At 39.5% G+C, this 16908-nt stretch overlaps 1 protein-coding gene across 3 annotated transcripts in view; it reads left to right on the top strand.

Moving 5' to 3' along the window:
* Positions 1-3894: 3894 nt before the first annotated feature.
* Positions 3895-16908, top strand: part of anks1b (ankyrin repeat and sterile alpha motif domain containing 1B) — a 284427-nt gene continuing 271413 nt past the window's right edge. For 2 of the 3 annotated variants that reach the window (XM_088072744.1, XM_088072740.1), the window contains exon 1: positions 3897-4576. In XM_088072744.1, coding sequence (XP_087928870.1) covers positions 4446-4576 — 131 coding nt within the window. In that variant the 5' untranslated portion in view covers positions 3897-4445. Of the gene's footprint in view, positions 4577-16908 lie in introns of all 3 variants that reach the window. The other variant, XM_042511305.2, reaches the window with a different exon arrangement.

Below are 16908 nucleotides of genomic sequence, written 5' to 3' on the forward strand. Positions count from 1 at the left end.
ATGTTTCTGCGATGATGGCTGTTTCACAGTGCAGCACTGTTTATGCAGGCAAAGCACATTCGTTTATATACTGTGTGTGTGTTTGTGTGTTTGTGTGTGTGTGTGTGTGTGTGCCAGCACCATGCACAGCTGGATTGTGGGTAATAAGATGAAAGCGAGAGGCATCATCAGGTTGTGTGTTGGCTCACTGTTTCCCTGCTTTCTGTTTTATTTCTCTGCCGTGGCCTCGTGCAAATACAGTGATGCCGTAATAAAATTAATGATGGCTGAATTCCATTTGGCTGCTTCAGTTTACGTCACGAGAAAAGGTCTAATCACGGCGCTCTGTATGTGCACCGCCTTTAACAAGTTCCAGCTTCTCAGACTTGAGGGTTTTTATGTCTCACTCTTTTTATTATATCAATGAAATGTTTCGATTGTTTGTGGGAATATTTCTCTTAGATCTTCAACATAAAAGGAAATTAAACAATTAAATTGTAAAGATTATGCTGATTTGATTTGATAATATGATTTTTCAACATATTGCAAAAACATATAAAGGTCCAGTGTGTAGGATTAAGGGGGGTTTAATCAGTTTGGTTTAGATATTATTTATGGTTTTTAATGTTTAAATAATCTGGTGTGTGTGTTTTGGAGAGGAAGATTATTTGGCTCCCATTAAAAATACTGAAGGAATTCTAACTGGGAGAAGTTTAGACTGGTTGCAATCTGCAATCCTCACCACTACATGCCACTAAATCCCCCTAAATCCTACATACTGGACCTTTAAATCAATAATAATAATTATATATATGTTGTTTTTTTTATCTGTGCCAATATTTTTGTCTTGGCTATTTATAATATAATTGAATTCAACAGTTAATTTGTAAATAATATCATGAAAGAAAATGTGAACCATTTTTCAATTTTACAAATTAAATAATTACTCAACATTTTGCAAAAATAATCTACATAATAAATGATGGCAAAGATAATAATTACAGCACCCTATAAATTAAATGTCACTGCAGCAAAATAAAGTTATTTAACTGCAATAATCATTCCTAAACAATGTCCTTGTTAAAATAACTTATGCTGAAACATTAAGCTGACTGATGAGTTCGGCCATCAAGAGAAAATTAATCAGTAATATATTTATTTTTTCATAATTGGCTTATTGTCTAATTTATATTTCAAGAAGAAAATATTTTAAAAAATGTGATTACAGTGATTACAGCATTTTAAATGTTAAAATTTGCATTTTCTGCTCATAAATGAATATGTAATTAAATTTATTTTTGTGTGTGTGTGTGTGAATTGAACAGGTACAAACATGCATTTTTTTTTTAAATACAACAATAATTAGCAGATTAATCAGTGATGAAAATAATCTTTCTCTGAAGCCCAAAAATCATTTGAATCAGTCACAACTCGTTTTTACGAGCTGAGCCGTCAGACCTAACAGCTATAGGTGAAGCACGTGAAGGCAGCGCCTCTCTTTAAATTCCAATTAAGCAGCAGAGTGAAGCCATCAGCATGTCCCAGCATGCACCGGCGGCAAAGTGGGGGCGTAGTGGAGGAGGAGAGGGTGTGTTTGTTTCTCAGGCTGTCAGTGGACAGATCAGAATATGTTAAAAAAAACATCCACTGCCTTCATTCTCATTCATACAAACCCTGCTCTGACTACACAGAGGGGCTATTTTAGGATCTCACCTGTCTCCATTCAGCTGCAGCGGTGAGCACACCTCCAGCCTGGAGCCGAGCTGCGCATGCGCGTCGCTGATAGAATAAGTTAATATTGTGAGTGGAAACAAACAATAAGCGCATCTGGTGGGTCTGAGTGTGACTTTTTGAAGAGAGTAACAAAGGCATCGCCTCCTGTTGGTGTTGTGGCATCACCATCATCATCATCCACGCCCAGACTGTACACTTAGTGTGGAATCAGCGGAAGACGGCGGCTTGGCTTTCAAAATAAAAGCTTGGATTCGCACAAGGAAATGTCATTTAATGCGTATTTAGCTGTAAATAGCAGCCAAAGCAAACATGCTTGTCCAAGGTTTCTAATTAGGAAATGCAAGTAAAATCCCCAGTGGCCCCAGAACTCCAGGGCCCCGACAAAAAAAAAAAAAAAAAAAAATCCAAACAGTGTCAGGCTATGAGGCTATGATAAATGGTGTGGCTTTTGAGATTTCTTTTTAAAGAAAACATGCTTTTCAAACCCACTTTGCAGATTTTGGAGTTCTGATGGTATTTTAAATAAATACAAAATAGACAATTTGATGTTAGATGTCTCTGCCATAAGCCAAATCAAAATACATAACTCCCTTCCCAGTGCCTAAAAAATAATATAATATATATTTATAATTATCAAAATACATTTATATAAAACAAAATGAAATTACAATAAAAAATAGGTAAAAATTCCACCAAAACATGTCAGCACCAAACATATCTAAATATTGATTAGATTAAAAAAAAAAAAAAAATCCCCACACAAACTCATTAGGTCTTCACTGCTTGTTTGATTAGCATTACTTGTCTAACTTGAGTTAGCAAGCAGGTTTGTTGTTGGTTTAAAGGACTCCTGAGCATGTGTTAATGTGAAGTTGCATAAGGAAGTCAATTACTCTGAGCTTTTTGGAGAAATTTCTCTTATGAGGTCCTGAATACCACAAGAGGGAAGCGTGAAAACGGACTCTTCTGGTGAACAAGGTAAACACATCTTGCTAACTAATTTAGCTAACATAGCTCTCTGGCTAGCTCGTTAGCTTTATGGGCAACTCATAAATTGTAGGAGTACATAATATTGAAATACATAATAATACATATATTTACATATAAAAGTTTTTGACAATTGTTAGCATTATTTTAACTCTTACCCTTACCTTTAATACAAACAGAACAACGGAAAATTAAGTTATAGCTAATGCTACCGTTACTACATAGCTAGCTTGCTAACTAGCTAACCGACATTCTGAGGTCTGTTGGTGAAGTTTGTATCAGGAGAAAATAAATAAACTAAATAAATAGTGAAAACTTTTGGTGATATCGCTACAAAACTTCCGTAGTTAATTACTTACCCTAAGATATATTTTTATATTACAAGATTTCTTGTATTTTATGTTTAAGTATGCAAATTGGGCATTGTCATACTGAAAAAGCACTGATTTGCACTTTATTATGCAACTTACATTAAGACAGTTATTTTTTTGTATTGCAAGTTTTCTGAAATTTGATATTTGATCATGCAAATTATGCTCTATCAAAAAAGTTAACTATATTTTTTATTGAAGTTTCAACTGAACATAAAAAATGCACATCAGTATACAAATATACTTCCCATCAGACAATCACGCACTCCCACAGACAAAGTAAATTAAATGAACAATGACAATAACATAATAATACGTTTAATGATAATAAGAGATTTCAAAACAACCGAAATACATGAATTAATTAGGTTAGAAATAATAAATAAATAAATAAATAAAATAATGAAATAGAAATAGAAATAAAAACAGAGGAGTAAGTTATATAATTAACATCAAGCTATGATTTAAATAAATGAGAAATGATAAATGAGATTTAAAAAAGGCAGGATCAACACTTTCATGTTATCTTGTAACATTTCCCTTTCAGTCAGCATTACATGCCTCATTGGCCATGAAGGACATACATGAGTCCTTCTGTTTATGCATTATCTAATTAAATATGCTCTTTCCAGAACATAGATATGAACTAAAATAAACACCTAAATGTGTATTTTGTCTTTTCGCTTGTCCAAAATCTCAAAATTGTCCAGTGCCTGAAAAACACCCAACATGCTTTCACCTTCACCCGGTGCCTCGCCTTTATTTTGAAATCTGTAACAGGAAGTTTACATTTGCATGGTGTCTAACTTGATACCTGTGTCTCAGGCAACACGGCGAGGCACCGGCCAGTGCGGTAGCTTCTGGGGAGAGAGGTGGAGAGTACAGCGGGACCGGAGAGCTTCCTTTTGCGGCGAAGAGGGTTTCACTTCCCGCCTGAAGTCAGCTGGAGCTTCGGACCAGACGGGAGCGTGTGCTCGGTCAGAGACGGAGTTTTCTTCTTTTAAGCCAGGGTTACTCTTTTACTTTACACTTCAGGGATTCGCTTCGGAGCCCCCGGTTCCCCCTGCTGAGCTTGTTTGCACTGAGGTTACACCGGGGAGCCGTGCACGTCAGCGTACTAACACAAGAGGAGATTACGGAGCCGTGCGTGTGAATGAACTGAGGTTACAAAGCACCGGGGGAGCAGTGCGCGTCAAACCTGCTCTGCAGCATCAATAACACCTATTTCACCGTGCAGCAGCATGCAGTGAGAGGAATCCTTTCAGATGCACTCCACACACTGAAGGAAGGGGTCGGAGGGGAGGAGGCAGGAGGGGGATATATGGGAGATTTGTTGGATTTTCATCACCCCGTCGTTGCAAACTTGTGTCCGGGATGGGGAAAGAGCAGGAGCTGCTGGAAGCCGCCCGGACCGGGAATGTCGCCCTGGTGGAGAAATTGTTGAGTGGAAAGAAGGGGATTCTGGGGTCAGGCTCCGGCTCCATCCCTCTGCCCAACCTGCTGAGGTAAGAAGCTGCTCTTATCTCCTTCTCATGACCGCTTAAGTGTCCGGGAAGCCCCAGGGGTGCTGCAGGGGATTCCTTGGGGGGGTTCCCATGCTGCAAAATTAGGCATAATTTAGCTTCATCATAGGTCAGTACACTAGAAATGAGACTCTCCCCCAAGCTGCAGTGTTGAGTGTGCAAAACATATTCAGTGTTTTCCATACGATGTCCCCGAGATTACAAAAAGAGAGGTGTTCAGAAGCTTTTTGCTGCATGACACATGAGCATAAGGCTTGTGATGCAAAGTCAAGAGTTGTGTGAAGCTAAGTGCACTTTAAGGCAGATAAAATTGCTGCAGGCTGCAAGCTAAACACACATAAGGCACATACAGTAGCTCTGACAGAATGTATTAAAGGTTAGTGATACCTCTGTCCTCTATAGATGCTGGTGTTGGCGAGCCACTGATGATTGAGCACAAAAAGAACAGACAGTACGTTCAGACTTCAGACTGTGAAAGCTGTCAATATGTTGATTTCTTAAACATGGGAATTAAAGAGTGTGATGTCGGATGATGGATGCATTTGTGATGACTGTAGTTTGTCGCTGAGTGTCTATATGCCTATTTTGTGTGGACCTTGAGTTACAAAAACCTCAATACTTTTCTGTTCTATGTATTTGTAATGACTAGCATTTAAAGTATTTTCCTCTATTACATTGATAAACTGAACCCTGAGTGCAGGGAAACTCAACTTGCTTTGCTTCTGGACGACTTCTGTAAAATGACAAGAGGCCATTGGCCATTTGCAGCAGGCCCATACATGTTTCTAGGATTTTAGGACATTTCTAAGATTTAGGATGTTTCCAGGATTTTAGGACATTTCAAGGATTTTAGAACATTTGTAGTATTTTAGGACATTTCTATGATTTGAGGACATTTGTAGGATTTTAGGATCTTTCTAGGATTTTAGGACGTTTCTCAAATGTAAGGACATCTGTTGTATTTTGGGATGTTTCTTGGATTTTATAAAGTTTATGGGATTTTGGGACATTTGTAGGGTTTTAGGACATTTCTTGGATTTCAAGACATTTTTAGTATTTGGGAGGTTTCTGGGATTTTTGGGACATTTGCTAGGATTTGGGTATGTTTCTAGGATTTTAGGACGTTTTAAGATTTTGTGTTGTTTGTAGGATTTCAAGACATTTTTAGTATTTTAACTCTGAACTAGAAAGGACCTCTGTTGTTGTTTTGATGAACAAGCTCTATTTTGATGTTGTTTTTTGAACACTAGCACCTTAAGTATATGAAAAGTACAAAAACAATTCCTGGTGTGAACCACCGAATTTCTTTTGTGAATTACAAAATGGTCGGGAGGCCACCCGTCACCCGATCAGGGGCAAAATTTGCCCATAAGTGAAGTATCACTGCTTTAGGGATATTGCTGTTGTGTTTGCATGGCACTGTGTCTGTTCACATGATGCTGGGGAGGTCTGGCTTGTAGGATGTCCAAGTTGGCTGCAGAATGGCTCTGCATTCAAGCGCCAGAAAACAAACAATAAACAAACATGGGTTTCCTGAGAGGGTGACGTGGATTCTCTCTGAATCGGTTGCTTGAATCACTTGCCTCATTGCCTCCAAGAATAGGAATGTCAGCAAAGTGAGGAAATGTTTATGTAACAGGTGGCAAAACGTTAGATTACGTTATATTTCAGCTTTGCACCTTGAATTGCTTACACATGAATCAATGTTCTGATGAAAACAAATTAATTTTCTATTTAGTGATGTGACTGCATGGTGCTGATCATAGTAAATATTAGAAATCTTCCCAGGAATTTGCTTCCTTTTCCCTCTGAACTGAAACAAGGCAAAGGCTTCAATCTGGCTGCGAGAACAGTTGCTGAGGTTATTATCCTATCCTCCTCCTGCCCCTGCAGCCTCTCCCTCTCTCTACTGAGGCTGAGGCTGAGCCAGGTGATTAGGTGATGAAAGGCGGAGGCGTCCAAGAGGAGTACCGCCTCGGGGCCCTAAGCAGAGCGTCTCAAGACTGGGCTGAGGTCGCACACAGGCAGGGAGGATGCCAACCGCTCCTGCACTAAGCCGAGGGTTCATAAACTAGGGAGTCCTGCAGGTCCTCAAAGGACAAGAAGTGAAGTTGTATAACAAAGACAGCTTAATTTAAACATTAATTCATTGGCTCAGGATGTAGTTTCTGATCACAAGCTTCCCCCTCAGAACAGCGTTTTGAGCAGCCCTGCAGACTTCCAGTAGCACAGAGGCAGAAATGTCTGTTTTCTGACGTTACATTTTGCAGCTGATGATCTTTTCCGCAGACCTTTGTTGTCCGTCTTCATTACAGACTGCATCAAGTGGTCTAGAGTATGTGGTCACCACTGCACATGGCACCTGTGTCGTTTAGTTTATGTCCGTGCGTTTCTGTTCCTCTTTTCTTGCAAATAATTTCCTCTCTCAAATAATAAATTGTTTAGGTGGGAAGGGATCATTGAAGCCACTTGCACGCTAGTGCTTTTAGTTGGTTCCCACATAATCTTCTATAAAAAAGAAGTAGGCTCAAAGCTATTTCCTAATCCCAACATGCATTTTTAAATGAAATATCTCAAGCTTTCTTTGAATAGTCATAAAATGAGGTACAGGCATTTATGTCTTCCCTCGGGATGAATTGTCATAACTTTGGTGATTCCACAACTTTATCTGTATCACCATTATCAGTTAAATTGTTAATTTATCCAAAACATTATCAAGATGGTCTTACCAGGCAACAAATATCTGCAAAGCTTTTACATTCCCATCAGCCTCAGCACTATGTATTTTGTGCTTATTGTCAAATTTAGCATGCAAACATGCTGAGCTAAACTGTCACGACTACAGTAAACAAACTAAAAGTAGCTGAGAGGCTGCGACTGGGCCTGGTCTATTGTCTGACATACCAACAAAAAATATGACAATATCTAAAAATACATTCAAAAAATGTATCAATGAAAAGGAATTGGCTTATTATAACATACACAAACTTAAAAATAATCACAGCGATCAAAGAAAAGTGCGTCAACAAAAAATACGGCGACCCACCTCATCTTCTCTCCTATCAGGGGAAAGGCAGATACTCATATTGATTATTAATGTCACTGCCCAAATCCATGTGACCCAACTCTTCCAATAACAGAATTCATGAAACTAATAAATAATATCCCAAAACACTAATAAAAAAACATGTAACAACTTTGCCTTAACCCTAAAATTAAACCTACGGAAACCTCAGATCTAACTGTAACTTCAATTAAGGATTATTATTTATTTTTTAGTGGTCATCAGTTTACCAAGACACACTCAGATTTTTGCTCCTTAGTACTGCTGGCACTGCAGTACTAAGCAGAAAATAACTTTTTCCTGACTGCATCATCAAAATTAAATTTAATTTGTACAACTAAAAAGTTGTAAAACATATTGACTTTTAGATCGACTAGATTATGCTCAACAACAAAAAGTTACTCAGATGGGGTGTGTGTGTGTGTATTCTGCTATCAATAAAGTATCTGGCGTCATGCCCAGCTTAAATGAGTTTATGAGGCAGCCTCTCAGTTTCCATGTACATGGATGTGAGACCAAATAAACAAATTATAGGATAACATTGTTTACCCTGTGAACCTTCATACTTGTACTATTTAGTCTAGTTTGCCTAATTTTCTAGGCTTTAGAAATAAAACTAGTCAACTCAGCCCAACTACTTATTTTCATTAAACCAAAAATATTTCAGGATTTTTGTTCTGCATTCTTTCGATGAACACAGGTCATGATATAAAGTAGAAAACTCATGAATGTGCACTCACAGCACAAGATGAGATGGTCACGTATAGCTCGCCAAAGCGCACAATCCCCATCTGGGCGCAGTACAAAATTTTAAGGGGGGCCCTAACTAAGATAGTGTCATAATAAACATCACCTGCTAAACTCAGCATGTGTTAGCATTGTAACTGTAAGCATGTTACTATGCTGGTGTTAGCATTTAGCTTAAAGCATTGCTGTAGACTTACAGCGTTGTACATTATATTTTTCTTTCTTTTTGAACTCGAAGGTACGCTGCTAACCTTGGCGATAGGAGATACTGTCAAGTTCTGCTTACTGGAAATGCTGCAGAGCTTTCAGCCACATTTCATAGCCTTCATTAGGGCATTGAGTTTCCACAGTTGTCATGCAGATGGTTTAGTTACTATTTTTGAAGCAAAGCCAAAAATCTAGTTTTTAGTGTGCATATAAAATTATATATATATATAAACTGTTTCCGGGACTTCATTGTGTCACTTTTCCTGTGTGAACAAACTACACACTAAAAACTTGATTAGTATATAGTCTGGACTCTGATGAAATGTTTGTCCGATAATGTTTGTTTGTCCTTCATGGCGTGAATTTGTGTTGATAAAAGGAACTTAACTACAAAAAAAACAAACACCCAGCTTGCTACTGTATCTCGTCTCCCACATTATAAAACTGTACACATTGTCACATAGTGTGTTTGCTTTTCAAATTAGGATTTAATTGACTTTATTGGAGGACAGTGATTATTTACAGAACGCCAAATTAAGCTGAAGCTCATAGAGGAGATTAAGGAATGACCCGACCGAGGGAAAATGTTGGGAGTAAAGCAGCTTTTAGCTCAATATACTGTTGATTAACTGCAGTTTTTTCTGAATCAAAAACAGAACAAAACATGGTGGGTCAGTTGAGGTCAGGTAGATGCATCACAGGCGTAAATACCTCAGTAGGTTTTGGCGTTATGCTGTTGTCAGTGAGTTATGTCTCCTGTGTTACTCACATTTGGCTTTTATTGGGTCAAGACAGCGGCCCATGAAAAGATGTCTGTAAAACACTGGGTGGGCCGTACACATCTGTACATCTGTTTGTGTGTGAGCGTGTGTCCGTCAGTGGCCGATTGTGTGACGCACCTCCTGATAGAGAGCTATTTGTACTTTAGTAGATGAGTGAGTCAACAGAGAGGTCACTGCGGAGGAGTGTGCACAGGCTAATGTTATGGGAATGATCTCCGGGAATCAATGCATAGTTTCCCATCTTAAGGCCTCTGAGCCATTTGCAGCATTCCTAAGTCATGAGGTTCGTCTTTTCGCTGAAAGAATTGCCCTAGATCGCCAAGTGGTACATGAACACACACATACTGTATACACACATAGGCGCGGGATGTAAAGAAGATGATCCTCGGGGCTGTAACGCTGCAGTGTTGTGGTGTGGTGCACAGTAGAAAATCAATACTGGATGATCTCATTGCTGTTTAATGGGTCATATTCTCTTGTAGATGACCCGTACTGTACATGGTGACTGTGCGTTTGCTGGTCTCTGTGCTGGAAAAACGCAAACACTTCCCTTAAAATGCTTTGACATAATTACCTACTCATCCAGCTATTAGTCAGTGTCATACTGGGATATATCTAGTTACTGTAATTGTGTTTAAGAGAAGGGAAAGGCTTCTCCCCAGAGTGTTTATACTGCAACAACCAATTTTTAAGAAGAACCAGAGAGAGAGTTTTCCTCACGTCAAAGTTTATTTGTAGAGCACATTTAAAAACAACTGTTTGACCAAAGTGGTGAACAGGTACAACGTTTTGAGACAGAACAATAGAAAACAATAAATAGAACAGAGAACAGGCTTCAAACAGTAGCCTTAATAAACCAGAATACTTTCAACTCAAACACATCCTGTTTAAATAACAAATGAATAATTAAAACGGAAAAGGTGCATTAGTCCACAAATTACAGTTACGTAAATGCACCCAGTAAGACTTGATGAGATTACATAATTATGGAAGCACCAGTAACTCTGGTACGTAGCGGCATTTCTTTGCTGCTTCACTGCTAAGATGAATTTTGTGCAATTTTTGCACCTTTATTTTATTCCCAATACCAATTCCAAAACATTATCTCATGTAATGTGTGAGACAGAGTACCCGCACCACTGCCCAACTTTGTTTGTTTACTGCAACTCGCTTCGACTGAATGAATGCAACTTATTAAAAAACACTGAACTTTCTTAGGCAAAATAATCTGTTAGATATAATTTGGTCACATGTTGCCAATACCCGGTCCGCTTAATCAGGCCCGTACTGGCGGTTATGCCAAATTTGGTGGATCCTAATTATAACAAACGTGTCCCTTAAATTAGAAATGGATGGTTTTACATGAGGGACCTGGGCCCGGATTCAAGTACACTTGACCCTGAAGTCCAGTTCATTTGATTAGTGCGAACACGAGCGTATCAGACTCGGGTGTGGTTTGTTAACAGTCCGCAGATGCTCGGGTTCAGTCTGTATGAGGTGTGGAAGCGACAGTTCCTGTATATGTGTGTGCCGCGGTCACTGCCACTATAATAAGATAACTTCTACTTTCCCAAAGTCAGTTTTGACTTTCCTTTGTTTAAATTGTTTTATTTATTGCAGGTTATCAAATGATTTCAAAGATTTAAGTTAATTGTCATGTTTAATCCTTATGTAAGGAAATTGATCAGAACCCGACTTGTCTCTGTGTTCTTGTTTCTGACAAACTCTCTGAGCTGCAGCGAGATGCTGACGGCACTTGTTATGGCACTTAAGCGTGATTTTTGGAAACTTGACGTGCCTTTGAAAAACAGCCCCGTTTTATCCGCTCTGCTCTCAAACCTGAGACAACCTGCATAATACATAGTTGGATCACCAACCAACTCAACTCCAGGATCACTGAAATGCTCGCATGCACTTTAGCTGATAAACTTTGTCTTTAGACCTTTAATGATTGACTTGTTTCCAATTTTAAATAATTAGCATTTTCTTAAGGTATATATAGCTATATAAACTATACAGACCATATCACTATATATAAACATATTTACATTGTTGCTGATACAGAAAAAGAGGAAGAGATAGAAAAAGCAAATAAAACAAAATAGTACAAAATAAATAATTATACAATAATCCCCTTAAACACCTGGTGACTATCAATCCCCATCTTCACCCATGTACCTCATGAAAATCATATCCTTGTACATTTAAATTCAACAAATTAAGATTGCTGAAAGGTATTTTTGGAGATGGACAAAATCGTAAACTGAACAGGACAAGTTACAAAAACTCAGCATTTTATGATTTTATCGTCTTTTTAAATACGCTGTTGGATAGTTTTGAAAATTACCTGCATGAAAGCTACGAGTCTAATCTATCTGCACATTACTCGCTGATATTCATGCAACTTTTAATAGCGCAGCAGTGTGGGAAAGTTCCGTTTCCCTTTCAGCTGCTTTACATACAGAACATTATTAAGAGTGAAGGGGAACTGATGATGACAGCCTGTCTTCATACACTCATCGCACTGTGTCTTACAGAGGAAATGAGGACAGATGCATGTGCTGCGTGTGACAACATACTGACTGTGGTGGAGTGATTGAAAGCTGATACACCCAGAGAATGACTCATGATACGGCAGATGGAGGCTGATCCCTCCTCACTCGCTCTAACTCGCTCAGTAGCGTTCAGGGGAAAGCCCATCTTGGTTTTGTTTGAGTGTGTAGGTCAAGGTGTGTTTATTTCCCTCCTCTTTTGCAAACAAACAACTTTTAAGTGGAGTGAAGTGACTCCCAGAAGAGACGCACACACCCAAACACACATTTGGGTATGGTCGCTCTGTTTTAATTGGCATCCTCACAGGCGGCCGCTCCTCGGCGTTTATTTCATGATGTCTTCCCCTGCTGTCTTTGTAACTCACAGCATGGAGTTATGTTTGTGTTTGTGTGTGTGTGTGTGTGTGTGTGTGTGTGTGTAGTGGAGTGGTTGGTTTCAGTGTTGTCCAACGAGGAGGAACAGCGAGAAAGAAACCCGCAAAACTGTTTATTTTTCTCAAGTTGTTTCACTGCCGCCACACTTGAGCCCTGGAAACGGCAAATCAGACCAAAACCGAGTCTGGCAGGATGCATCTTTGTGTGTGTGTGTGTGTGTGTGTGTGTGTGTGTGTGTGTGTGTGTGTGTGTGTGTGTGTGTGTGTGTGTTTTTGTAAGTCCAACTGTGTGACATAACCACTGTCCTTGCATAACCACGACTGTGTGTGTGTGTTAGTTTGGGGAGCAGTTAGGGTGAGAGCTGATGGGGGAATCCAAGAGCTACATGTGGTGCGGCTGGACTCCGAAACTGGGTCAGAGGTTAACTGTGGAGAATGCAAGTCATATTAAGGATTAAAAAGACTACAAAAAAACACACACAGACACACACATACACACACACACACACACACACACACACACACACAAACAGAACCTCAGAGCATCTGTGTGTCACAAATGATAACCCATTTAGGATTTACTGAGACAGATTGTTCCTTTATGTGTAAGTCACTAGGGGTGGGATATATATAAATATCTTATATATAAATATATGCTCAAATTTCACAGGAATGTCTAATAGGATATACTGATGAATTTCTGACATTTTATATCCAGGAGGTCAAAGATCAACTGTGACATCATCATGTCCTGCAGAAACACTTACCGGCCATTACTCAACAAGATAACTCAGGAACATAAGGGGAGACATTTGGTCACATACTGAAGAGGTGACGGGAACATTGCACGGCCACCTTGATATTGTGCTGATTGTATAGATCTTCTGTGCTGCCGGGGGCAGAGATGTGTGTGAAGCATCCATGTTTTCACAGACATGAATGCAAACTCTAAGTACAACTTGACTGGTGCATGGTGGCAAACAACCGTGTGGTGGTATTAATAGTTGTTGTTTTAATTCTAAATTTTAGTTTTTTGGCATGTAGACGGTGTAGAAATGTGTGTGTGTGGGGGGGAGAGAGAGACATGCTGCGAAGCTCCCAAGGCTGAAAGCTTGAAAAAAAAATCCTTTTTTTTGGTAAAGATGGATCATTCTGTGCAGCCGAGGCCATTCAGTGAATCTTTTGCTTTCCTTTGGGTTCAACAGTGGCGTCAGTGCATTGAGTTTGTCTGGAGCCATAGTGATCGAGAGGGGAGGAAGGTGTGAAAAAGTGTATGTAAGTGCATATATGTATGTGTGTGTGTGTGTTTGTGTGTGTGTGTGTGTGTGTGTGTGTGTGTGTTCAAACTCAGAGGCTTCTTACATCTCCATTAGGGTGCGGGCCAAGCTCTGTTACAGCACCCTGCCAAGAAACCGAGACCTCCATACTCGCCAACACACACACACACACGCACACGCGCGCGCACACACACACACACTCTCCCTCTCTCTCTTGCAATCTAAGCCTCTGTCTCTCTTTGTTCCTCCCTCAATCTAAATCTTTGTTTTTTGTCTGAGTCTCCAATCTCTTCTTTCACTCTCCCTCCATCTGGTGCCCTGGATTCTCCGTCAGTATATCTCTCTGGCTTTCTCTCCATCACTCACTTCTCTCCACAATCTCTCTCCTCCCTCCATTCCTCTCCAAAGACAGATGAGCCAGCCTCCAGACTGTCGCTCTTTATCGTTTTCTCCTCCCTCTGCTCCCTACCTTCCTCTACCTTATCAAAAACACTGCTCCCCTCTTCGTCTCTCTTTCTCTCACTCTCATCTCATGCCGCACTACATCTGTTATCACCATGTGGGAGCATCTTTTACCCATCATGCCTCTCGGTTCGTGTTGGGTAACGGTGGCAAATGGGGAATTCGGGGAATCCACTTCTGAGAACTGCTTCCCCCGACAACCACAACCTGAGATTTATTAGTGTTGGCCAGGTCGCGTCCTCGGTCAGAAGAGGAGTATAACATGGTGATGTCTCTGGAAAGGGAGTGATGTAGTGGTGAATAAAACTGTGACTTAGCTATGACCTCCAGGTGGTGATTATTAAATAGAAAAAAACACAAATCTAGCCAAAGTAAAGCCTTTAAAAAGGTTTTATGCACGTGCAAACTGCTGAACACATTTTTTATCTCTATTTGAAGTTTGTGATGTACAAGATATTGAATAGTGGCATTACTGGTGTCTGTAAGTTAGGGATCGACCGATATTGTTTTTTCAGGTTTTTCAAGTTATTCGTAGCTGATGTGACCCAAAACCGATATTTGGAACCGTTATGCATTTACAATAAAAATTAAATTTTTTATTGTAAATGCATTGTAAAGTTTAAATGTCAATATTTAGAATTTGGCAGCAAATTCCCTTTTTTATAAAGTTAAGTTAAAATTTAAATAGAAAAAAAACCAAGCAAAAACTAAATACCTTCTTGAAGTTTTACAATGTAAAAATTTCTCCCATGCTGACTCTTTCTTTGCACTTTTTGATTAATTGATTTTATCAGAGATCATCATCATCTGATACAGATAATCGGCAAAATGCCTAATATTGGCTCATATTGGCTTATTGGCCTGGCCGATAATTTGTCGACTTCTACTATAAGTGACAATTTAGCAGCTCTGCTCAAATGCGTTCAGTAACACTGTCAGATTACCTTACCTTACTTGAGCCCCTCTCCAGCTTTTTTTTCTTTTTTTTAACGGAAAAGGTTAGAATCTGCATTTACTCCCGTGTCCTCCCGCTCCGATCAGGACACAGCAGAGCGCCCTCTCTACCTACCTAAATAACCAACTGGTATATGTATTCAAATAGTGCTCCAAAAACCTATTTGTGGTGGTAGATGTTTTAATTGTGCTGACCTGCCACAATTAAATAAATGTGTGGGAAACCCTGGTTAAAGTTGTGTAAAAGTTGCAATGATTGGACAAAATTGCAAGGTCACGCAGAAATTATGAAAAATCAGTTAAATTTGCATTAGTTCTTCGACATCACAACATCCTGGAGGCACAGATTAACTGTTTGTGCAAGACAAAAAATTCACCTCATGTTCTTGAATGAACCTTTAGAGTGTACTAATGTTGTGCAGAGACACTATAGATCCTACAGACATCCAGTAATTAAGCTCAGAGACAAATGCTTTACTGAGTTTGTCTGACCCTAAAATAGTGCAGTTCCTCCAAAACAGAACAAGCTGGGATGAACTGACAAACAAACAGTACGGTGGCCAGATTTGGCAGTGCAGATATGAGAAATTTAGCTTTGGGTACCAGAACATTGGGCCAGAGTCGATCCTTGAAATGTGGCGCTTTTTAATTATGAGTTTGGCATGAATGTGGCAACAAGATGTGCAAGATGACACAACATTTTTGGCTGCCTGTGTTGTTTGGCTTAATTTCCCAATAGATTACTTAATTAACTCATAAAATATGATACATGTACTTAATACAAGTTAAAAGGTGGACAAAGTGGATTTAAGTAGCTTTATTGTTTATTTTTTGACCTCCCAATGTCAACTATACAGGATATATAACGCACTTCACCTGGATGCATACATGAATGTGATTAGCTGAAAAAACATTTGACTTTGTTAACAGCACTACTAAGCATGAATGATATATAACAGCAGTAAATTAATTGCTATAAAGACACTTTTATGTCAGTTAAAAAGCATTTAGTGCAGTACCAGAAAGAAATATTGTGTTTTTGTTCAAACAAAACATTTTTCTTCTTTATTAGTCGTTGCTCACTGATAAGATGTTTGAAATTGATTCATATACTAGATAAAGAACAATTTAGAAAGTTGTAAGCCTTAACTGTGGTGTCAATCACCGCTGTCGTGACTTGTGGCATAAATACGTAATGAAACGCGTAATTCATGCTGCTAATTTGCTAAATCCCTTACCAGGAGGGTGTAGCTGGGAATTTCTGGTTAATTTAATTCTCTCATGACTTTCCGCCTTTGTTAGCTTCAACATAAGTAGATTTTGCACACTTCCTGTTCTGGTCATGTCGTGTTTGGTCCCGAGGAGGAAAACATGTTGATACTGAGTGGAGGAGACACAGAGGCAACATGCTGCTGGAGGACGGAGGGAGAGGTGTGACGTCCAGTCTGTCACACTAATCTACGAGCCTGTGACCCCACATAACACTGCAAGTGTTGTGGAGACACGCACGCAGATAGACGCACACGCACATTCCTGGCGGCTCCCTGCGCTCTGATAGATGGCTGTAGTTAATGAAGCGCTGCTTTTGAAGTAGATAAGATGTGGAGAGAAGAGGGCTAGAAATGCTAATGTCATTATGTGGTTAGGGCAAGGGCTACGCTGGAGGGCACTGCAGGGAAGTTATGCATGTGAGTGTGAGTGTGTGTTTAGAGGGGCGAGACTCAGATGGGCTTTTGAAGTCCAATCCTGATATCTTTTTTAAAATGAAACTGACAAGACTGTGTTCTGTGCCCATGTTCAGTATTTCTGAGTTTGGCCTTTCTCATGCCAAAAACTCCCACTAACACTTTCAGCCAAATTCTTATTGCTGTCATTTAGGCTGTTAAACTCACAGG

The sequence above is a fragment of the Plectropomus leopardus genome, chromosome 22 (assembly GCF_026936395.1).
Source record: "Plectropomus leopardus strain MGB_pleo_1.0 chromosome 22, ASM2693639v1, whole genome shotgun sequence".
NCBI lineage: Eukaryota > Metazoa > Chordata > Actinopteri > Perciformes > Serranidae > Plectropomus > Plectropomus leopardus.